The sequence below is a fragment of the Geotrypetes seraphini genome, chromosome 4, assembly GCF_902459505.1.
Source record: "Geotrypetes seraphini chromosome 4, aGeoSer1.1, whole genome shotgun sequence".
NCBI lineage: Eukaryota > Metazoa > Chordata > Amphibia > Gymnophiona > Dermophiidae > Geotrypetes > Geotrypetes seraphini.
In genome coordinates this window covers 196,204,355-196,229,826 of record NC_047087.1, presented here as the reverse complement: position 1 = coordinate 196,229,826, position 25,472 = coordinate 196,204,355, and the positions used below count along the sequence as shown (strand labels likewise).

General features: G+C 39.6%; 1 protein-coding gene across 2 annotated transcripts in view; it reads right to left on the bottom strand.

Annotated features, from left to right (window-relative positions):
• AIFM2 (apoptosis inducing factor mitochondria associated 2) overlaps positions 1-25,472 on the bottom strand; it is a 124,849-nt gene that overhangs the window by 61,852 nt on the left and 37,525 nt on the right. For both annotated transcript variants that reach the window (XM_033943595.1, XM_033943594.1), the window contains exon 2: positions 1,715-1,906. In XM_033943595.1, the coding sequence (XP_033799486.1) occupies positions 1,715-1,889 (175 nt within the window). In that variant the 5' untranslated portion in view covers positions 1,890-1,906. The remainder of the gene's footprint in view (positions 1-1,714; positions 1,907-25,472) is intronic.

Genomic DNA, 25,472 nt, shown 5'->3' with positions numbered 1-25,472 from the left:
ACAGAGAAAGCTAGATGGATGCTAGGGTGCAATGGGAGAGGAATAGCTAGTAAGAAAAAGGTGATATTGATGCCCTTGTATAAGACTCTGGTGAGACCTCATTTAGAATACTGTGTACAATTCTAGAGAACACATCTTGGAAAAGATATTAACAGAATGGAGTCGGTCCAGAGGAAGGCTACTAAAATGACCGGTAGTCTACGTCATAAAGCAGTGTCTACCAAACTTTCCGGCCAGCGGCACACTAAATCTAGTACCCTGGCCGGAAGGCACCTGGAAGTGCGCGGAGGTCAACGCCCATGCGCGGACATCACCACAGCACAAAGGACCATCTGGCCACAACCTGCTTAGGTGAAGGGATCTGGGAGGTACGGGGAGAGGAGGAGAGACGCCGGCTGACTTCCTACAGGATGTACCTCTCATCACGAGAGGCATGTCCTGTAGGCAGTCAGCTGGCGTGAACGACTCTCCTCCTCGCCAGTGTGTCGCGGCACACCTGAAATCTCAGGAGGCACACAGTTTGCGATACACTGTCATAAGGCGTACAGACAGACTCAATATGTATTCTTTGGAAGAAAGGCAGGAGAGGAGATATATGATAGAGACATCTAAACACCTACTTGGCATAAATACGCACGAGGTAAGTCTCTTTCAAATGAAAGGAAACTCCAGAGTGAGAGAGCATGGGATGAAGTTGAGGTGATAAGCTCAGGAGAATTCTTTTTTCTTTTTTTAATTCTTTATTCATTTTTAAAACTTACAAAAAGTGCAATAAAGGATAAAATCATTTTACACTTAAACATCACTTAATATTCTATCCAAGTCTCATTCAGATCAAATATCCCTCCCTCCCACATACCCAACAACTGTCTTTAAACATAAGAATTTGATCTTATATCAAGTTTTACTTCCAAAGATGTTTCAACAATATTTCTCTTCAACCAATCTTATTTATATCAATTTAAGACATTTGTATGGACCTTCTGTTTGTAACTAGGCACCACACTGCCGGTTACTTGTTATTCTGCATCAGTCCAAATTTATTCAAAAATGATAGATACATCATTAAAAAAAAAAAATTAAATATTGAAAAAATACAGAATAAAATAAAGTTGTTTAATAAATTTGGACTGATGCAGAATAAAAAGTAACCGGCAGTGTGGTGCCTAGTTACAAACAGAAGGTCCATACAAATGTCTTAAATTGATATAAATAAGATTGGTTGAAGAGAAATATTGTTGAAACATCTTTGGAAGTAAAACTTTATATAAGATCAAATAATTGAGGAATCAACAGGTGATAATTATTGGGTTGTACTTTAAACATAGGAAACCATAAAGTATCCCCCCCCAACCCAGGGTGGTGAATGTGTGGAATAGTCTCCCAGTAGAGATGGAGGAAACAAAGACTGCCTAAATTCAAGAAAGTGTGGGACAGGCATGTGGGATCTCTTAGGGAGGAAGAGAAGAGAGTGGATGCTGCGGATGGTTTATCTGCCATCATGTTTCTACACTTTGATGATGTGGTTGTCATCTATTAATAAAAAGATTTTAAAAAATAGAAGAGCCTCCTATCTCTCCTCTCCTAAATGGGATCATGTAACTGAAAAGTGCACTGCTGCTCTTTTTAGCATAACATACTCTATAATCCATGTGGCATTTTCATGTGAAAAAGAATATACATAAAGTCATCAGAGAACGTTAAAAAGAATTACCATTCTCGACAGAGGCCCGCAGAGCTGCGACATTGTGATGGAAGGCTTCTTTCATATCGACCAGCACAAAGGGAACTCCCCAGGATTTCAACTGACTAGCAGCTGCAATTCCCCCAAAGCCACCTCCAACGATCACCACGCACACCGAATCATCCACTGAGAGTTTGGATCCCATCTTTGGTATAAATATTTCTATTAAAAAAAAAGGGGGGAGAGGAGAGGAATTATTTGCCAGTTCGGACAACAATGTTCTGTAAAATAAAATGCAATCCTGGGGGGAGGGACAGAGCTGCATAAGGATGCACAGGCCGACTCCTCCCCAGTCCCTTTTTCTCCTAGGGAAAAGCTGCCATAAATTCCTCTTCTCTGGATATGTGTATGTGGCTCTATTTTAATCCTCACCATAGTACTAAAACCATACTACATCAGGTCCAAAATGTGAATCATATAAAGTGCAGTTACTCACCTGTAGCAGGTGTTATTAGAGGGCAGCAGGCAGATATTCTCACATGTGGGCAATGTCATCTACGGAACCCGGCACAAACAGTCAAAAAACATACTGTCACTTTAAAAAAAACTAAGATCACCTGTGCTCTGCAAGTGCAGGTGCCTTCTTACCCAACATTGGCTTGCGGAAAACCATCAGGTCAGTAATAATGCTAAGAAGGGGAGGTGGGAAGGTTACGAAAACATCTGCCTGCTGCCCTCAGAAAACACTTTCTATAGGTTAAGTTAACTGCTTTATCCAAGGACAAGCAGGCAGAATATTCTCATTGGTGGGATTTTCTAGCTGCCAGATCATGCCTCAGAGAAGAGTGTTATTGACAACTATCATGAGCATGGAAAAACCAAAAGGATTGGTAGGAAAGTTGGCATCTAAGTACTACCTGGACCCTTGTCCACACTCTTGTAACTTCACGATTAGACTACTGCAATCTACTTCTAACAGTTTTCCCGCTGAACCACCTTTCCCCCTGCAAAGAAAGAGAGACAGTCCACCAGCCATGTGGAGATGGTTCTCTTGATGATAGGAGCTCCAAGTCTGTTTGGGTCAAAGGACAGGAACAGTTGAGTGGTAGCTCTGAGGTTTGGTGCAATCCAAGTAATAAGCAAGAGCTCATTTACAGTCCAAAGTGTGGAGTGCCACTTCATCTGGGTGAGAATGAGGTCTTGGAAAAAAGACTGGGAGAAGTATGGACTGATTTAGATGAAATTCTGAGATGATTTTCGGGAGGAACTTGAGATGGGTGCAAAGAACTATTCTGTCATGGTAGAAGGTTGTATAAGGTGGATTTGACACAAAAGCTTGAAGTTCACTGATTTGACGTGCAGACTGATAGCAATAAGGAAGAATACTTTCTAAGTAAGATGTCTCAGAGATGAAGTTGAGAGTAGCTTAAAAAGAGACTTCATCAGATTGGAAAGGATAACATTAAGGTCCTAAGCTACAGGAGGCGACTTGATTGGAGGTCTGATGTGGAGAAGGTATGAATATGGAATGGTATGAATTTAGAAACTAAAGGATGTACAGATAATGGCTTTTTATGAAGTGGAATGTGAAAAGTACTAATGGCACTGGACTTAACTGAAGTAGTTTTTAATCCAAGGTTAGAGAAGTGTAGAAGATAATCTAGGACCAATGGGAGAAGACAGATAACTGGATCTAGAGAGATCATATTATACCATATTGTGAAATGAGACCATTTGAAACAGTAGCATCGCTGTGTGGAAAGCTTTAAAGACTTCAATGATGGCCGAGACTGTTATATGTAAATTTCTCCATTATTGATCTAATCTTTTCCTGGAAATAACACTGGACAACAAAGTTTTTGCTTCTTCAACACTTTTGGGTGTATCTTAAAGATTCCTGACTGCTGATCATGAAAATCACATTTAAAATTACGTTATCACATACCGTTTTAACATAAGTATGTTTTTACAATTTCTTGTTATATTTTCAGGCCAACACAATTAATTTTTAGCCTAATTCTTAATATAGGCATATTGCTCATATTATACCTTGGATATAATGTGGGCAAGTCCACGTGTACATTCAGGGTAGGTTGCATAACATCCATGAAAATGATGCAGTCTAGGCATGCTCGTACATGAGCTTGATGGATGCTGCCTGAAAAGGCTATATAAAAGCAGTTCACATACAGAGAATCTTCATTACGTATCTGTCAGTTCGGGTGTATTTTGTTGCTTCAAGGCATAGTATTAGTAAGCCAGTTAATTATTAATTACAATAGGATGATTTGTGACAGCAGAAATGTCTCGTCGATGTCACTACAGCTGTGATAATTCTGCTACATTTGTGCTAAGTTCATGACTTAAATCTCAAAGACGCATATGAGCTGTACTTCGGTTGCAAGATTAGTGATCAAGACAAACCACGGGTTCCTCACATTTGTTGTGCAAGATGTGAAGTCGATCATAGAGCTTAGCTTCAAGGTACTCAGAAGTCAATGCCATTTGATATCCCAATGATATGGTGAGAACAGAAGGATCACATGATAGACTGTTACTTCTGTCTGACAAATGTATCTGGTCTCTCAGGGGTATTCAATTTATTTCTTATTTTTACCAATCTTCCTTCAGCCATGAGACCAGTGCCTCATGATGACAGTCTTCTGTTACCGAAGCTACCAGAGAAATAGAGCTTAAATAAAACTGATGAAGTATCTGCAATGCACCAGCCAAGCACTGACAGTGACATTGATCCTGATTTTGAACCATGCATGTCTGGTGAGCCTTATAACATAGTCAGAATTAAACAACCTGGTCAGGGACTTGTCAAAAGCAAAAGTAGAACTATTGGGTTCAAGACTGCAGGGATTGTATTTGCTCTTTCGAAGCTGCCAAGATGATTTAACAAATTTTGTTGCACAGGCTGAAAACCTCTATCTGCACCGACATTCAAGGGTTGTTCACAACTTTGGGTTGTATGCATGACCCCAAGATGATGTCTTTAGGTGGCAATGACTACCCATTGGCTATACAGCACACATGAAAGAAAAACACATGAAAACATGGAACTGTTGTTAAAAGCATATCCAGTACACAAAGTACAACTAAACATCTGCAGTGATCTTAAAGTAGTAGCTCTACTACTTGGAGTGCAGCTTGGATATACCAAGTACTGTTTTATTTGTGAATGGGACAGTCGTGCTAAGGAGTTGCATTACATTCAAAAGAGCTGGCCACTCCGTACAATTTGGTTCCAGGACTGAAAAATGTGGTAAGTGAACCACTTGTTGACCCAACAAAGATATTTTTGCCTCCTCTTCACATAAAATTTGGACTGTTGAAAAATTTCATAAAAGTGATGAACAAGGCAGGCAAAGGTTTTCAAGACAGATGTTTCTAAGAATAACCAATGCCAAGATTAAGGAAGGCATTTTTGTCAGTCCACAAATCAGACATGCTAATGATGAGAGATTTGAAGATCTGTTAGTTGGGCCAGAGAAAATTGCCTGAAAAGCATTCAATGATGCTGTTGAGAATTTTCTTGCGGTTACAGAGCATCAAACTATATTCAACCAGTTGACAGACTTCTTAGAGCACAGGTGTCAAAGTCGGTCCTCGAGGGCCAGAATCCAGTCGGGTTTTCAGGATTTCCCCAATGAATCTGCATGAGATCTATTTGCATGCACTGCTTTCAATGCATATTCATTGGGGAAATCCAGAAAACCCGACTGGATTCCGGCCCTCGAGGAGGGACTTTGACACCCCTGTCTTAGAGCATACAAAACCATGAAGTACAATCTCTCACTAAAGGTGTGCTTTCTACATTCAAGCTTGGACTTCTTTCCCGCAAATCTTGGTGCAGTCAGCAATGAACATGGCGAAAGGTTTTACCAGGACATTGCCACTATGGAAAAACAATATCAAGGCAACTGGAATTCATCAATGTTGGCTGACTATTGTTGGACACTGCAATGAGATGCATTAGACACAGAGTACAAACAAAAATCAGCAGGAAAACACTTTTAGCCATGGCAAACTATTGCAGCATATCAGAAACTTTGTGCATTATAGTCAATTAAAGATATCACTGTATTTCTCAAAATTTCTACCATGATACAGTCAGTGGGAAATTATAATTGTGTTTATCTTTTAAGGAAGCAAAACTTTTGGAAAAATTTTTTGTCCAGTGTAACATGCCAATCTATTTTCATCAGGTTATTTTAAGGCTGGCCAGTAGTTATATTCCTGGTAGAGATTAGGGAATTGAATATCTTTCATTTAGAGGAGTTGTTGACTAGTTCATCTGGTTATAATACATTTTCTTTGTTTCAGTTACTGCCAACTTATATTGTTTTATTTCTCATCTCCAACTGATATAGTGATATGTCCAATATTTCTTCCAGACTCTTTCTAGACTTATCTTTGATCTTAGGGCTGATGATTCTGTAAACCACGAGTTATTTTTCTGTTTCAATTTTATATTCTTAATTGGGGCAATCTTGTCTAGAACCAATGTAAGTGCCTGCCAAGAGATTAGGGCCTTACCTATATCTTTTTTTACCAAGTCTAATTGATTTATTATTCCATTCCAGAATGTCTCTGCTGGTATTTTACTACACCTTTTCACAGGTTCTTCATCTTTAGGTTTTTGGTGGATTTATTTTGGGCAATTTTAGATTTAAAATATAGTGATCAGATCAGATGACTGGTTCCCAATGAACATGGTCTACCAAGGAAAAGTTTAATCCTTTGGGTATAACCGAGATGAAATCTAAGCAGTGCCCGCTTTTATGAGTTGGGCTACATAGGCAAGTATTGAAATTTGACTGGCTCAGCAGCTTTTTGAAGGCACACACATTAGGATCATCAAGACTTTCTAGATGCAGATTTAGATCTCCAAGAATGATTAAGTTAGTAAAAGTTGTGGAACAATGAAAGATCAGATTAAATAGTTTATCCTCTATATTGTTCCAGGTGGTCTGTAAATCAAGAGTATACCCAGATATTTCCCTCTTTCAGGATTCTTCATACTGCAGAGCATATACTGCATTTTAATCCTTGATCATTGCAGCTAACAACCTTAAGGAAAGGAAAGGAATGATATATATATATTAAAAGTAGTCTTCTACCTCTTTTTGATTTTCTAGGACAAAGAAACAATCTGTATCCTGAAGGGCAGAGATCAACTAAAATTGGAGAATTTTCATACGGAATCTGACTCCTGATATTCCAATTATTCCTGCTTGGTAACTAGTTTCTGGTCTTTTAAAATCAGGGGCTTATTACAGACTGAGTGTGTGTTTAGATAAGCACTCAATTGGCATATATTTTTCTTCCGGGGTTATTTTTGCATTACATGAGATTTGTTTTAAATTCTTATAATCCCTTTTTTTACATTGATAAAATGATATGGGTTTTGCCCTTCTGTTACCCATAACTACTTCTGGTACTTCCAGTATATCATCATGATCAGGCGTGCTCTCTTGACTATATCCAATATTGACTTTTGTATCAGCATATTCTGTTTGGAAATTTCAAGTTATTGACCGAGGCCACATTTGAATAAAAATATATGCTCCATTGACTATGACTGCCTTAAGCAGGAATAAATGTGGCAAGGTTAGACATAGGATCTGTAGTCACTTCAATTTTCAGGGAACCTACTTCCAGTATTAAAATAAAATAACCACTATTTAGAGTACAATAACCTCTCTAATCATTTTCCAATCGGAGATATCTTCACCCAAGAAAGAAAATTTTCCCTATACTTGCAAAGCCTCTATAAAGGATTACTTAATTTAGGGTTAGATCAGTACAGAAATAACTCTCTAGCGAGTAGTGTAGTGAACCGTATCATGGTGGTTTTAAAAAGTGTAACTGCTGTTGGAACTGCAGAAAAATATAAAAGATTTGAGACTATTAATTGGACTTGCCTCATTAGGAGATCAGCGAGGATTAATTATTGTGGGTTACCTCTTGGTCATCTATTTGACAGATTTGTATGTAGGATTGTAGAGGTAGACTTCGATGGGCTCTGTTGGCCCTAAATAAGTACTGCGGTGCCTTCCAGAGTGGAGATGGAAGGGCGGAATGATCTCCCATGCAGGGACTCCCTGAGGTTGTGGGCCAGGTAGGGACAGGGCAGCTCTGATGGCGTGGAGCCGCCCTGGAGGTTTCAGCTGATTCTGCTCTTCCTGGCTGGCACCAATGCCTTCCAGACTTCATGTAGAATGTCACATAACAGTTTGTAGCCAGCAGCGGACATAGACCATGTGGTTGATGTACAGTGTGTACACATGCTGTCACCACAAAAGTTGTTGCACAGGTTTTACTTTCCATGACATGACAGATCAATGACAGCAGTATACCTGATTTTTTTGTCAATGTATTAGGGTATATGTTGGTTGTACCATGAGATCTATATAGAATAATATTCAAGAACATCTAAGCAGGATTCAGAGGGAGATTCTGGAGGCTCCACTATTACTGCATTGGAAAATCTTCTCATCAATTGTCAGATCTCCAATTTCTAGTCTTGGAAACTGTTTTGCTACCACATGAAGGAGACTTAGCCAGAACTTTATGGAAACACGTACAGCTCTGGATTTATCGTCTACACTCCATGAACCCCGATGGGCTCAATAGAGAGGTGGAATGGTATGCATTTTTGTAGTTGTATATAGTCTGCTGTATGTCATATTTTGCCCACAGGGGACATCTTGTACTGGATTTTGAGTTATCTCAGCTATACAAATTTTTCAGTAACTTCTTTCAGTTCTAATTTTTCATTACTACTTTTATTATTTTTTTGTTTAATGATTTTTACAGCTATGGTTCACTTGTTCTTGCTTTCACAGGTTAGCCAGCTTTGTCAAACATTCCAGTTATGTGGTCAGTGATGTACCGTGGCCAGCTCTTTAGCCTCGGTTTGGAGTAGGTTTCGCTGGGCATTTTTTTCAAACCTTCACGTGTCAAAGTCAGAGGTACCTAACTGACTTATTTGTAGCATTGCATATTAAGAACGATTTGATTATGTAAGATTTGTTTGGCACACAACCTCATGGCATACTAATTCTTCACAAGAACCACGCCCCCCCCCTAAAAAAAAGACAGTCTTTTCACTCAGCTTCCTGATGTTGCTCTAGCGAAACATGGCTCCAGATAAGTGATTTAATCCTCTTTTTGGGAGATACATTTATAGAAACATCTTGAAAGCTACCAGAAGCCTTAGTGCTAACTGTAAAGTGCTAGGATTAGACATCTATGCACCACAGGTGACATTACATCACTGCATAGCGCCCTTGTGAAGTATTTATCTATGAGGACATGAATTTTAACAATTTGATATTTCAAGTTAATTTTGTAGTTTCAATAGAAACATTTTTTCACAGGTGAGGGATATTGTTTTGTTAACTATTGATCTCCTGTCCCAACCTCAGCAATTGCTTGGATTCAAATCTCCTGTTTGTTTTTAAAAGATGGATATTGGGGGCGTGGCTTGGAGCGCGCACGATATGGCAGCCTAACTGCAGCGCTCCCGTATCCAGGCAACAAACGGAATAAAAATAAAACTTCTACTTTCTTGAATCGCGATTAAAAACACATAAAACAACGTCGGAGATGGCGAATATGAAGCAGGGGAAAGCTGAAAAACCTTCGACATCGGGTATCTCAGCAAAAAGAACAAAAGTTACTCCTCTGTCACCATCGAGTGTGCCGTTCCCGATGGAGACTGAAGAACTCACTGAAAAGTCAGACATTATGACAGAACTGTTCAAAATAAAATTGATGCTGACTGAAAATGCCAACAAAATATCTGAAGTCAAAGAAGAACTTCTTATCATGAAACAAGAAATCCAAACGGAAAGACTGAGAATGACAGTGATGGAAGAAAAAATGGAGAAATTTGAATCCTTTACACAAGAATATGACAAAGACAAAAAAGAAGTAGCAGCTTTAAAAAATCAATTGGTGGATATGGAAAACCGAGGAAAAAGAAAGAACATCAGAATTTTGGGGCTGGCTGAAAATATTGAAGGGGGAGATCCTGTACAATTCCTGGAAAATCTTTTACCTAAACTGCTCCAGCTCAACTCAAAATGGCCGTTAGAAATTGAAAGAGCCCACAGAATCCCCACAAGAAAGCCAGTAAATCAGGCTGCTCCAAGACCTTTGATATTCAAGGTGTTAAGGTATCAACAAGCTCAAGAAATATTAAAAATGGCAAAAGCAAATAAAAACTTGAATTATAAAGGATCAAAACTGATTTTAGTACCGGATTTTGCTAAATATACAGCAAACATAAGAAAACAATTCCTTACATACAGACAGCAGCTGAAAGAAAAAGGATACATATATGGATTATATTATCCATCCACTATGAGAGTATCCAGTGGAAATAAATCCATATACTTTCAAGACCCGGAAAAACTGAAAGAATTTCTGACACAAAAAGAACCTAAGTTTACATAAAAAACAGAACAATTCAGCTGAAGAAAGAAGAAAGAAGAAAGAAGATGGAAAAAAGGGAAAATAAAGAAGATTATTAATAAAAAAAAAAAATAAATAAAAATTAAGATATAATAAATGTTATTAACTGGAAAAATAATTTATATTTATTGATATAGTGGATGCAATAATATAATATTATTTTATTAAATTAATTATTAATAAAATATTAGCATCCACAATCATTAATATTATAAAAAAAAAAAAAAAAAAAATAATAAAAAAAAATAAATAAATATAAATAAAATATATATTTATAAAAAAAAAAAAAAATTTATATAAATTACATGTTTTAATCAAAATAGAAAATTTATTCAATCATATAGCATATTAACTTATTATGATTAAGGAATAATGAAATGATTTACAAAGAAATTATCATTAAAAATATTGATAGGAAAAATTTATTATTGATATATTGAGAATAAGATTAAAAAATGAAATATATTAATTTATTATAAAAACAATATTTCAATTCTGTATAAGAAAATTATAATTTTATGAAATATATACAAGAAAATAATTTGATTATTGACAGGATTAATTAATAAAATAGATATCGAATATAAAATTTTTATTTGAGTCAATTATTCAGTCATATTAAATTATAATGAAAAATAAGAAAATAAGTAACTGATTGGTTGATAATTAATAAAATATGAATTTATTATAAAACTTATTTATTGATATAAAATGTATATTTTATTCAACTAATTATTCAAATTAATTTATTATGAAGATGATCTATGAAAATGATTGAATTGCATTATTATTAATATTAATATTTATATATTTATATAAAAATGAATATATTTAATTTATATGAAGATCTATAGATATATATAGAGAAATAGAGCTATATTGTAATATGTTTATTTATTAAGAGTATAATATTACATGTATGCATGATATTGAATTTAATTTTATAAATCAAATATATATAATTCTCAGTAAATTTATAAAATATTATAGATTAAATGGATATAAATTTCAATTGTATAAGGGTGGAAGTATAAAGAATGTATTGAATTTAGAAATATGTTGTTTTTTTTTTTTTTGTAATAATATAATGAATTATTAGTTGCCTGGAGATGGAGATGTAGGTTTTGCATGACCAATGCGTGTTCCAAATCAGAATATGATAATGGGTGGGAGGGGAGGGAAAATTATGGGTGGGATAGGATATGAATTTTTAATGAATGTGCTAGGAGATAATCGTGTAAACTATCATAGAATATTGGTTAAAATATAACTATTAATTAGATGGATATAAAAATGTATTCGCTGAATGTCAATGGTTTAAATCATCCTATTAAGAAGAAGAAATTATTATCGTTCCTTAAAAATCAAAATGCGGACATTTACTTCATTCAAGAGACCCATCTTTCGGAAATTGAATCAAAAAAATTATCTGGAGGTTGGATTTCTAAATGTTTATTTGCACCGGCTTTAAAGAAAAAAGCTGGAGTGGCTGTTCTAATAAACAAAAAATGTAATGCAGATTTTAAATTAATTAATTATGATCCCTTAGGTAGATGGGTACATATCGAGATGGTCCTGGGAAATACAACCCTGAACTTATTCAATTTATATGCTCCTAATACGAATCAAATGGAGTTTTTTAAACAAATTCAACAATTGCTCTTACCACTGGCTACATCTAATTTAATAGTAGCAGGGGATTTCAATGCTGTAATGGATCCGATTTTGGATAAAAAACCAAGTAAAGTTATGAAATCATTAGGCTTAGATAATTTGATAATATCTTGTGATTTAGTAGATATATGGCGAATTCTTCATTTTAATGATCAGGAATTTTCTTTTTGTTCTCAGGTCCATAAATCTTTTTCACGAATTGATTATATATTTGTTTCTAATAATATAGCGCAGCGTGTCTTAAAAGCAGCAATTGATTCCATTATAATTTCAGATCATGCTGGTGTGTGGATTAATCTTCAAAATTATGATGTTGAAAATTTTGATTTAATTTGGAGATTTAATAATGATTTATTAGCGGATTCAAAATTTCTTGAAGACTTTAAAATAAAAATGCAAGAATTCTTTCAATTTAATGAATCAGATGATATTAATGCTGAGATCTTATGGGATGCTTTTAAAGCAACTATGAGAGGAAATATTATTTCATATTCAACATTTATTAATAAACAAAAAAAAAAACAATTTATTGAGATGGGAAAGCAAATTAAATTATTAGAAAATAAATTAATTGAGAAATGGGAAAATAATACACTACAAGAATTATTAAAATTAAAAGTTAAATATAATGAGATTTCTTCTCAAATTGTGAGGAAAGACATTTTCAACAAACAAGTACAATATTATGGAAATTCAAATAAAGCGGGGAAATTATTAGCAAACTTTCTAAAAGCAAAGAAAAGAAAATCTAAGATTATTGCAATTAAAGATACACAAGGTAACACACATACCAACACAAAAGATATTATAACACAATTTCTTGATTTTTATAAAGAATTATATACTTCCAATTCTTATAAAAATAAAGAACAAGACGGATTAACTTTTTTAAATTCATATATTGGACCAAATATTCCAGATCATATAAAAGGAAGTTTAGAAGAACCTATATCTTTAAAAGAATTAGAAACAGCATTGAAGTCTCTTAGAGCTGGATCCGCTCCAGGTGGAGATGGGTATACGGTTGAATTTTATAAATTTTTCCAAAATATCATATTACCACATCTGTTAAATTTGTATCAATATCAAATAAAGAATGAAAATATTTCTGGTACTATGGCAGAATCGATAATTATAGTCTTACCAAAACCAAACAAAGATCCTACTCTGGTTTCAAATTACAGGCCTATTTCATTATTGAATGTGGATAACAAATTAATGGCTAAAGTATTAGCATTAAGATTGGCAAAAGCTCTCCCTTTCATTATTGATGTACATCAAACAGGATTTATTGCTAAAAGACATTCATCAAATAATACTAGATTAGCATTCCACTCATTAAATTTAGCAAAAAATATAAATGATCCAGTTTTTTTAATATCTTTAGATGCAGAAAAAGCCTTTGACAGAGTGGAATGGAATTTTATATACCAAGCTTTACAATGGTTTGGCATAGGATCCGGTTTTATTAAAATGATTCAGACATTGTATAGCTCTCCTGGAGCAAGATTATATATTAATAATAATTTATCAAATAGATTTAACTTGCATAGGGGAGTTAGACAAGGATGCCCTCTGTCTCCTTTACTTTTTGATATTGTCCTAGAACCTTTATTAATTGCAATAAACAAAACTAAGGAGATAAAGGGAATATCATTTACCAGTTTTGAATTTAAATTATCTGCATATGCAGATGATATATTATTATATTTAAGAGAACCGGAAACTACTATTCCATGTATACTTAATTTAATAGAAAAATATGGTACTTTTTCTGGATATAAAATTAATTGGAACAAATCTGAAATTCTCCCAATAAATGTTCATTGTACCAAAGGATTATTTGACCCATATTCATTTATTTGGAAAGAAGATGGAATAAAATACTTAGGAATTATGATCAAAAACACAATTGAAGATACAGTCAAAGAGAATGAAAAACTTTTATTGAAAAAAATAACAGAAATGTGTGAGCAATGGAATCCACTACATCTTTCTTGGTGGGGAAGAATTCAAACAGTTAAAATGATTATATTGCCTGTGGTTTGTTACCAAATGAGTATGATTCCAATATTTTTTCAGGGGTCATTTTATAAAAAACTTAACAATGTTATTACAAAATTTGTTTGGTGTGGGAAAAGACCAAGAATCGCTTTAGTATCATTACAAAGACCAATTGTGGAAGGGGGGGTAAATTTTCCAAATTTCTATAGGTATCATCAAGCCTATATCTTAAGACAGGGTATGTATTGGATCCTCCCAGACCTTTTAGAAAATGTACCAGATTGGCTATATTTAGAATGGCGGCTCCTGTTCCCTTTATATCCAGAACAGTTAATAACTATAACAATGCCTAAAAGATACAAAGATCACAGAATTTTATTTGACACTTGGAAAACATTGAGATATATCAGTAATTTATCATCAGAACCTATTGCTAAATCTCTAAATCAATCAATATGGATAAACTCCAGGATCAAGATTGGCGGATTTAAAATCGTCTGGAAGCAATGGATAAATGCAGGAATAAGAACATTGAATGATGTCATATCAGAAGGATCACTGCTTAGTTTTTCACAATTGCAAAATAAATTTGGATTAAATAAAACACAATATTTTAAATGGATGCAATTGAAGCAGGCCATTCAGGTAGGGTTCCCTGAATGGAAAAATCTAAATAATCAATATAGTTTACAGGTTCTATGTTTCCAGACGGATTTTTTGGGTCACCAAGCCGCAAAATGGTACAAATTGATATACGGATTTTTAAATAAAAAAAAGAAAACAGGTCTTAGGGATATTTGGAGTATTGAGATTGGTCAGACAATTTCTGAATCTCAATGGCCAAGATTTTGGTCCTGGAGATTAAGATCTACAAGGTCAGCATCTATGAATCAAACATGGTTATTCTTATTACATAGAGTATTTTGGACCCCAACGCGCCTGCAAAAAATAGATAGTACTAGATCTAATAGATGCTGGCATTGTAAATTGGAAATAGGGACGTTAGATCATTTAATCTTTTTCTGTCCCTATGTAAATGCATTTTGGAATTCAATTTGGCTCCAAATTAATAAGCTACTAGAGAATCACGTAGGACTCTCATATGACACCATATTATTTGGAACTGCAATGAGAACTAAGAGTCCGATTTCAGCAAATAATAATAAGCTATTATTAATACTAACAGGAGTCGCCATGCAACAAATTACTCAAAATTGGAAAGACTATACCAAATTGAATTATACATTCTGGTGGAACTCTGTTTGTCATATTTATAAAATGGAAAAAATATTAGCGATACAACAGGGAAATCTTCTTAATTTCAAGAAAATATGGCAACCATTGACAAATTATTCTAATGATTAGTTTCTTAGCACAATGATAAAAATTGTATATGAATGGGGTGGGATTTGATTAATTAATGGAAATATATTATATAAAAAGGGAGAGGGAATTATATTTTATATGTTATTGAATAATCTTTTTCATATTATATTTTAAATATTATGAATTAATAATGATAATATTTCAGATATGTAATAATTAATATATATTGTATGAATTAAATATTGTAAGAATGGAAAATTTATAAATAAAAAATTAAAAAAAAAAAAAAAAAAAAAAAAAAAAAAAAGATGGATATTGGGCAGAAAGAGATATATCCTGGAAATATTTAAGAGCACAGAAAGAGCCTGGGAAAAGATGATTAGAAAAATAAAATCACCAGACAACAAAAAGGTAAGAAAAATGATTTTATTTTCAATTCAGTGATTGAAGTATGTCAGTTTTGAGATTTTTCATTTGCTGTTTTTTTTTGCACGGTTCAGGAAAAATTATGTCCTACCTGTTAATTTTCTTTCCTTTAGACACAGCAGATGAATCCAGAGACTAGTGGGATAGCACACATCTACTAGCAGGTGAAGATAGCAAACTGATTCACAGGTATATATCTTGGATGGAGTCTCTCTTTCCAGTCAGTATCACTTAATGTCCAGGCCTCTGGACCATGCAGTTGCAACTTAGCAAACTTCTTTCCCATAAGCAAAATAAATCCCGACTCTCAACCATGAGATAGCACCTTCGAGAAAAAATCCATGAACAATACTGATCGGGTGGGGCTCTGGATTCATCTGCTGCGTCTAAAGCAGGGGTGTCCAACCTTTTGGCTTCCCTGGGCCGCATTGGTCGAAAAAAATGTTTCTAGGGCCTCACAAATGCGCAAACGCTGCAGCAAGACAGAGGAGGGTGCCGGCAAGACAGTAAACACCCGGGGGCAGCAGAGGAAAACACTGCATCGCCCTCGAACGGGCCGCACAAAATACTTCACCGGGCCGCAGGTTGGACACACCTGGTCTAAAGGAAAGAAAATTAACAGGTAGAACATAATTTTTCCTTCCTTAGCGTCATCATAAGATGAATCCAGGGATGTAGCAAAGCAACCTCAACTCGGGTGGGGTGAACATGCTGCCTCTGCAAACACCAAAGCACCTACGGACGCCTCCAAGCACTCCGCCACATCCAAACAGTAATGCCTAGAAAACATGTTGGAAGTCAACCAAGTGGCCACCCTACAAATCTCTTCCATGGAAAATCCCCTGGACTCCGCCCAAGACGTAGCCATTGCTCTCATTGAATGAGCATGTAGAGCCTCCAGCACCCGCTTACCCATCAACAAATAAGCAGAAGAAATAGCCTCTCAGATCCAACGAGCCACCAAGGCCTTGGAAGCCGCCAAACCCGAAAAGAGCACAAAGAGGTGATCCAAAACGCCGAAAATCATTAGTAACTTGAAGATAGTGCAAAAGAATTCTCCGTACATCGAGCAAAAGCAAGGCAGGAAACCTTGACCCCAATCCTCTTCCCTAAAGCATGGTAGAAAGAGGACCTGATTGACATGAAAAGGAGACACCACTTTTGAAAGAACGGAACAGTCCAAATTAAAACTCTGATCTCCAAAAAACGTAAGAACAGATCCCTGCAGGATAAAGCCTGCAACTCAGAAGCTCGCCTGGCCAAAGCCAGAGCCACCAGAAAAATCTCTTTAACATCCTTGAGTGTCGCATTATCCAAAGGCTCGAAAGGTGCCCCTTGTAATAAACCTCCAAGGACCACCTTCAGAATCCAATCCGGACATGGCCTCCGCAAAGGTGGCCTAATGCAGTTAACCCCCTTAAGGAACCGTACTACATCAGGGTGAGACCCTAAGGATAAGCCCGCACCTTCCCTCTGTAGCAGGCAATAGCCGCTACCTATACCCGAATGGAATTGTAGGCCAACCCTTTAGCAACCCCTTCTTGCAGGAAGGAAAGAATCTGACAGGGAAGCCTGAAAAGGAAGAAACTCTAATTGAATGCACCAAGCTTCAAAACACCCGCCAGATCCTAGCATAAGTCGAAGAGGAAGACCTCTTCTTAGCCTGCAGCAGAGTAGAGATAACCTGCACGGTACTCCCTACGCTGCAGCCTCGACTGTTCAATAGCCAGGCCGTAAGACCACAGCGGAAGGGAGTGTCCCCTGAATCTACTCTTGTGGGACGCAGACAGGTGTCCTCCGCAACCGAAGCAGAGTGACCGGTGACCACCTCCCCCGAGGAGTCTAACCGGAGGGCTGAGGACAACCCTGAAATATCCACCCCGCTGCATCGGAGCAGTGAACCAGAGGAAGCAATACGTGCTCCTTCACCATCCGGAGAGGTAACCCCCTCAACAGGCGCAGTAGGGCCCTTGGGGGACCGAAGGCCTACCCTACTTCCCAAGCCTGCTCCCCGTGCCTGTTGGGGAGCTGAGGAACTTATAGCAAGGGAATGAAAGGACATACCACCTTGAGTCCCCATTTCCTGGTGAATCAAATGACCCACTGGTGGACCCTCAAAACTCCAGAATAGAACCCCTGGCCCTAAGGCTCGCTGGCCCCAGAGTGAAATTCTCACAATCTTCTATCCGGCCCCTGTCCACAGGGATGCCCAGAAAGAATCTGAGATTGGAAAAAAAGCATTCTCAACCATAACCTTTGTGCCCTACACAGAAGACCTCCGGGCTAAATGTAATCTTGGCCCATTCTGCCAGCAATAAGGCCAGCCGCCGCCCCACCCCCTCCATTCACTTGGCGGAAGGAGCCAAAACCCCGTCATTGTGGAGGTCGTGAGGACTGAGGAGAACCTACTCTCAAGGCCGAGGGTTTGGCAGGGCGAGAAGGCCGCTGCTGCGTAACCCTGGACCTGGCACTTATGCTGCCGAATAGGAGGCCCTATATGCTGATTTCCCCGGGCTATACCTCCTGGTATCCCGAAAATGTGGTCTAGATGAGGGAGACTGAGATGCCCCTCTGGACCTATCTTCCGGCAACCTCTGAGACTTAGTCTCCAAAATCCTTCACCAATTTTTCCAGGTCCTCTCCAAACAGTAACTTGCCCCTAAAGGGAAGACGTACCAGGCGTATTTTGGAAGCGGCGTCCGCTGTCCAATGCCGCAGCCATAGGTGCCGCCTAGATACTACAGCTAGAGCCATCTGCTTAGCGGAAGCCTAATCATATCATATAAGGCATCAGCCAGATACGCCAGCCTGATTCCACATCGGGAAAGTCTCGGGGCAGAGCCCCACCGGTCTCTACAACCCTATCAGTAAACAACTGGATCCACTGAAGAAAGGCCCATGCCGCATAAGAACTGCACACAGCCACCTACAGAGTCAGGGCTGTCACATTAAATGAAGACCTTAAAGAACACTCAAAATCTTCCTATCCCGAGGGTTCCTCAGAGTAATACCTTCCTTGATCGACAGAGTAGTTTTCCTAGTGACTGCTGCCACTAAGGCATCCACTTTTGGAAGTTTACATTTATCCTGCTCCTCGAGAGCCACAGGATACAACAAACACATAGCCCTTGCCACCTTGAGACCTGATTCTGGTGTAGTCCATTGCTCAGAAATCAACTCCTGCATGGCCTTATGCACAGGAAAGGTCTTAGGTGGCCACCTAGTGCCTGCCATAAGAAGATTGGGCACCGACCCCTCCTCCCCCCCCCTTTGTATCCAGCAGGGAAATGTGAAGACCGTCCATAGCTTTTGAAATAAAGGCCGCCAGTACCTCCCTATGGAACAGGTGCAATGCCGAGGGATCATCCTCTCCAGCCTCCTCCATATCCATGTCCTGCACCCTGTACTCCCCCTCCCCCTGGAACCAAACAGAGGTAGAGGGATCTCCGGGTAGGCAAAGTCTTCCGCCTCTTGGCCCCTTTATGATCCAAATGGTGGCTGTAACTTAGCCTCTTGGGCTAGGCCTCCCTCAGAGAACCCCACCCCTCTGTCCAGGCTTGCCCTCTGCTGCGAGAAAACCTTATGCAGCAGAAGCACAAACTCTGGCGAGAAGCTACCTAAGGCTACAAGCCCTTCTTGGGCCACCGCTACTGGCACCAGCACTTCTTCTGCCGCCGCAGCTGAGGTGCACGGCTGCGCCTCCAAAGCCACGACCAAAGCCAGTCCTGCCTTCTTCTCCCCAAGTGCATTTTTGGTGCGGGGAGGAAGCGCACCCTCTGGTGCCAAAACAGCTGCTGCACCCTCGTCTCCAGTGCAGCCAGCTGAACAAAGCCACAAAATAGAGCGGCGCTTCCCGCACTGCAAGAAACATTTCACTGCCTCCACTGCCATGTCTCCCCTCAGCAAACAAACACAGCTGTACTCACGTACTTCTGTCCTGAAAGGCCCACTCCAGCACAAAGCCACAATGCTATGCAGGCAATCCTGGTCCAAGCCAAACGGCAGGGTTTTTTTTTCCCCCTTATGGGAAAGAAGCCCTCCGGACCAGGAAACTTTCTTCACAGGCGGTGAGGATGGAGAAGGAACCTGGGAAGGCCCAGGTGTTGCCCCTAAAGTCGGAACTGTAATCTGCTGATAGCCCGAAACTCAACTGGAGCCGAAGCAGCAAGAGAAACAGCCTTCCACACAGGAGCCCTCAGAGATCCAGGAACTATCGGAACAGCAACCATCCAACCTGCTGGAGATATAGCATACAAACTATCAGTTCTCTATCTCCACCTGCTGGTAGATCTGTGCTAACCCACTAGTCTCTGGATTCATCTGCTGAGAATGCTAAGGAAATTGCATTTGACTATTTCTTTGGTGGTGTATTGCATGCAGAGGCTGGCACCATGGGTTTCAGTTGTGTATATTAGGACTTTTAGTTTGTGGCCCTGTACTTGCATAGGTTCATTGTGTGACCAAAGCCACATATTCTGGTTGGAATCATGGCTCCCAAGTAGAAAGTTATTTATTGACCCAAAATGTCCCTTGCTTAAAAATGAGCAAAGACCACCATTATACCTCATTGAATCGAACTTGGTTCAGAAACTGAAAAGTCTCCCCAGCCTAAACACATTTCTAGATTAGTGCAATTAGATGTGCCACTAAGAGATCGTTATATAGTCGGTGAGCTTTGTTTTACTGTGTGCGTTTTACCTGCTTTCCCAAATAAGGGGGTTTTTTTTCTTTTGAATTTTTTCTACATGCTTAAAGAAGCATCATTGTTCCAGGCAATACTCAGCCCATGGTCAGTGGGTTTTGGAGTGTGTGTGTTGTTTTATAAACACTGGTCACTATCAGCATTTTGGGCCAGATCCTGTTAATTACGCTGTCTAGATGTGTCAATTACATATTAGGCATCTCTAATAGGATTGCGCTTACATTGTAGGCATCTCTAATACAAACCAGGGTTTATAACACCTATAATGTAGGCGCAATCCTGTTAGAAATGCCTACTAACATCTAACTTTGAAAAAATACTCCCGATCTGCTCCTAACTGCGCCTACCACCCAATTAACCTTTATTTATTTTTTCCCATTATGAGCTTATTAAAGCTCATTAATGCTGTCATTAACTGTAATTTATTAATGTACAGTAGCACTACTTAAAGAATTTCCCCTTTTATGCCCATTATTCAGTGTTGAGCTATTCCCGAATAACTTCCTAGGAAATTCTGTGCAACCGCACAGTGCAGAATTAGCCAAATTCCCCGTGCTCACAGAACATGCAAAATTCAGCAAAGAGCACAAATCAGAAATCTCCCACACAGAGGAGGAGCAATTAGTGAACTGCTGCACATCAGTTTAGACTAGAAAGTTGCGCAGGGACAAAAATCAAACCCGTCCTCGCTGGAGTCAAACCCATCCCCGCAGAGATTGGGGCCTGGGGGGTGTCGGGCAGGGCCGATGTTCGATCTCTTCCCTGCTCACCGGACTCTCCTTTTCTCTGCCGTCGTTCCCCGCAGTGCATGCCTGCTTTAAAACCACGGGCTTGCACTGCAGGGAACGGCGGCAGAGAGCAGGAGAGTCCGGGAGCAGGCAAGAGAGATCTGGGCAGAGCAGGGCAGGCAGGAGAGATCGGGGTTGAGTCCTGACAGCAGTAACAGGAGGCTGCTTCTCCTGTCATTACTGTCAGGGTGTGCGCATGAGTGGGGATCGCTGTGGCCATGGGTAGGGGGCATGTTAATGATCGTCCTCATTTGCATGCAGGCCTTTACTGAATTCGTCGGCCGGCATGCAAACGGAAATGGATCGTGCACGGTTTGGAGGTTTAGTGAATTTGGGCCTAAGGGTCATAACTAGAAACTTAAAACGAAACGAAATGAATATGTGGACAAAGGATAATTAAAAAATAAAATGAAAACTGAAGGCTGGGGCAGCTAAGGGAAAATAAGAAACTCAAAACAGAAAACTGAGTGCTGCTTGGATTGTACATGAAAACGGCAGGAAACAAAAAACACTGACAGTGGGAAGAATCATATTGAATAAAATAAAACATTGAATCTACCTGTCTTGAATATTGGCACCATAAACACTCACACTTGAGTCGAAGCGATGAAGACTTGAAAGTGAAAACCAAAAGAAAAAAAAAGATCAACGTGGCACATGCTTACAGGGAGAAAACGAAACTAATCTACACAGTCCAAGGCAACAAAAGAGAGACTAGCAAAAGGAAATAAAAATATTTGAAAATAAAAATGGAAATAGGATATATAAAAGGACTTGCATGCCCTCTGTCTGCCAAGTTATGTATGTGGCATGCCTTTCCTCTCTCTCTTATGGGTAGAGTTGCATTACTCAATATGATTGTGATTCCCTCTTGGTTATTTATTTTCCAAGTCCTTGTATTTGTTACATCGAGATGAGACCAAGTACATTCGTTCCCTTCAGTATTTTCTTTGGAAGGGCTGTCGTGCGTGGCTACCCTATCTGAAAGTGGCACGCCCCCTTTATAAAGGGGGTCTGGGCTTGCTTAACCTCCGTCACCTCATTATTGGATGTGGTATGCGCCACATCAATGATTACTTTCGGGAGACGTCCGATTTTTCCAACACCCCATTAGAACTCACTTGCTTTAAGGGAGATCATTTTAGTGCATTTCTGCATTCTATTTCCCCTCCTTCACCACTTCCTCTGGGGCTTCGTGTGTTTGGTTTAGTCCTGCGACGGGTCTAGACATGGGTGTGCTGGTTTCATGTATTAGTGCCCGCAAGTCCCCCTTTCTGCATATTAGATTTAACAAACATTTTTTGCCTGCTATGGGGGGTCTCGCAGTTCACTCACTGGGAGGCAATCGGGCTGACCTATCTGTTTCATTTGGCCCATAGAGATGGCACTATGAAGCCTTTTGCACAGTTGTGTCGGGACTATAGCCTGATGGGTATAGATCAGTTTGCATATTTGCAGATTCACCATTATGTGACTTCCCTTCAGCAAACCAATTTGTGTGCTGGTAGACAGGAAACACTGTCTTCGGCCTATACCTTGGGTTCTCAAATGCCGGTCCCCCTCAGATTTCATCATTGCTATTTGAAGGATGAGACTCCATTGCCTGACTATGCCAGATACCAGACCTCCTGGGCCCAAGATCTCCATGTAGTATTGCCTGATGATATTATTTTAACTGCTGTAACTAGACTGCCTGCTTTAAGGAAATATTTATATTTTTTTGAAATGCAATACAAATTGTTATTTCAGCTTTATGTTTCGCCCTGGGGGCGTATAGAACAAAGTTTTGCCCCTCTGCAGTTTGTGATAAATGTGGACATTTGGAAGCTACTCTTGGCCATATGTTTTGGTCTTGCCCTGCGGTTCAGGTTTTTTAGACTAGCCTATTTGCATTCATTGGACGCATTTGGAGGATGACCGTCCGTCTTTCACCTGAACTTCTTTTTGGAGTCTCTCCTCCCCATCACCCTCACGAGGGCTTTCCTGCTACTACAATGGTTGGAGCCTGAAGCTCCTATGCTTTCCTTGTGGAAGATCCAGATGATTACTTTGCTTGTTTGGGCATGTCAGAGTGTCCTGGACCTCTCTTCTACTTGTGGTTGTTGCTTTACGGCTGCCTGGGAACCCGGGACCTCCCTCCACTTCAAAATCACTGAGCTCTTGAACAACCTTACCTCCCCTCTTCGGAACTTGAGCTCTCTCTAAGTATTCCGCAAACATCTGAAAACCTGGCTTTTCTCAAAAAATGTAAGTCTCCCTTCAACTTAGGAATCAAGGAAACTCTTATATCTTGGCATCCCAAGTCCTCTAAATTTTCTTCACACTTCTACCTCTAACCCTCTGTTGTAGTTCCTTCGTATTTCTCCTACTGTAAACCGCGTCGAGCTCTACGAACGTGGAGATGATGCGGTATACAAACCTAAGGATTAGATTAGATTAGATTAGTGTTTCCCCTTGTTTTACTATTTTTAGTACATTGTTTGGGGTTTTTTTTTGTTATTTTAGTAGTGGACTCGGACTGGGGAGGGGTGGGTGGGTGTTTGTATATATGAAAATTGTTTGAACTCTGTTTATCAGAAGGATTGGTTGATTTGTATATCTATCTTGGCTCAATAAAAATCATTTAAACATAAAAGGACTTACGTATGGTGAAGATAAGGCAAGAACTAGTATCTACAGAAAAACTGGAGAACACTGCTGGGAAAACGTGGTGAAAATTAGGCAATTAAAAAGACAAGGTGATGACGTCAAGAGGGGGGGAAGGAAGCAACAAACTTTATTTGAAAGACACTGGGAACACTCTGCATGTTGTAACTAACGTGACTAACGTGAAGCCTACTTCCGGGTTGGCTACGTGCTGCAGGCAGAAAAAGAAGATGAGCCTCTCGGCTCGAGCTGCCTCCAACCCCACGAGATCCACGAGACCATGAGGAGGGTCCCCATGGGATCCCCGTGACCCAAGGGGGTGTCCCCACAGGATCCCTGCGACCCAAAGAGGGAACCCGCGGGATTCCCGTCATCCCCGTTCCCGTGCATCTCTCTAGTTTAGAACACACATCTGCCAGTTTAGGCCAGTTTTCTCATGTGAACCACAGGGCTGTAAGGGAGGTCCAAACAGCTCACAGAATCAGGTATAAGCTGGAGGAGGAATTAACCCCATGCGCAGCAGTTCAGTTACTCATCCTCTTACCACAGTGAGGTGTGGGGGTTGGGAGTAGCAGCTGTCTGCTGAATGTGCTATAGCAGTGTATCGCAAACTGTGTGCTGCAAGACACCAGCGAGGAGAGGCACTGGCGAGATGTGCCTCTCACGGCGAGAAGCACGTCCTGTAGGCAGTCAGGTAGTGCTTCTCCTCTTCCAGAGGCCCACCCCCCCACCCCGCCCCCACCTGGAGGGCCTCCGCGCATTTGCAGACCGCAACATGATGATATCACGCATGTGCACGATTTCATCGCATCAACATCCGTGCATTTCTGGATGCCCTCCAGCCGTGGCTCCGGAGAGTTTGAGAGACACTGTGCTATGGGGAAGGTTGAAGGAACAAATGGAGGGAGGAACTGCAAGGTAAGCAACGGGAGGGGGAGGGGTAAGTGGAAAGCAATAGAGTAAGGTGAGAATATGCCCTCACAGAAAGCCTGTTAATAGGATGAGATGCTGCAGAGCAGTCAGCATAACATAGCTGGAGGTCCCACGCGGCCTTTTAATACTCAAGTACCTGAATAATTTACAATCCACAAAGAATTGTAGGATATACAGAATATAAATAATTAAATTAAAAAAAAAAAAAAAATGATTACACCCTTGCTGCAGGCCTTGCGGAAGCCAGATGTATGCTGCACAGCAGCGGAGTTGGGAGGGAATGCCACCTACGTCTGGCGGTTCCCCCCAAAATAGCACCAAAGCAGCCAGTTTTCTGGGGGGTTTTGCCAGTCAGACTGAGACCAATTGCTGCTGGTTGGACCTGGGACAAAAGTGGACTGGCCCAGGCCCTTAGATGGAACCGGGAAGGTTGGAGCAGGAAGGTAAAGGCAGGAGGGAATGCAGAATTTTCAAAATTTGTACACAGAATTCCCCCAGGAGTACTGGATGCCAGCACTGAAAATTGCTGGCACTCATGTGGGTATTGGCAGTAGCCAGACTGGTACCAGATTACAGTAAGGAAATCCAACACAAAGTTCAAAGTATCACAAAAAATAATACAGAGCATCAGTTATCAAGAATCGTAATCAAATTATGCTGCAGGTGCATCTCTGAGGTGGTACCCCTTCAGCCACTCAGCTTGATAAGGTTTGTTAGAACTTGACGAGGGTTTTCAGTCCGCTACCTGGATAACTACCCAGACAAAGTTAGGACAGCCTTTTAGTTTCCTTACTTATTT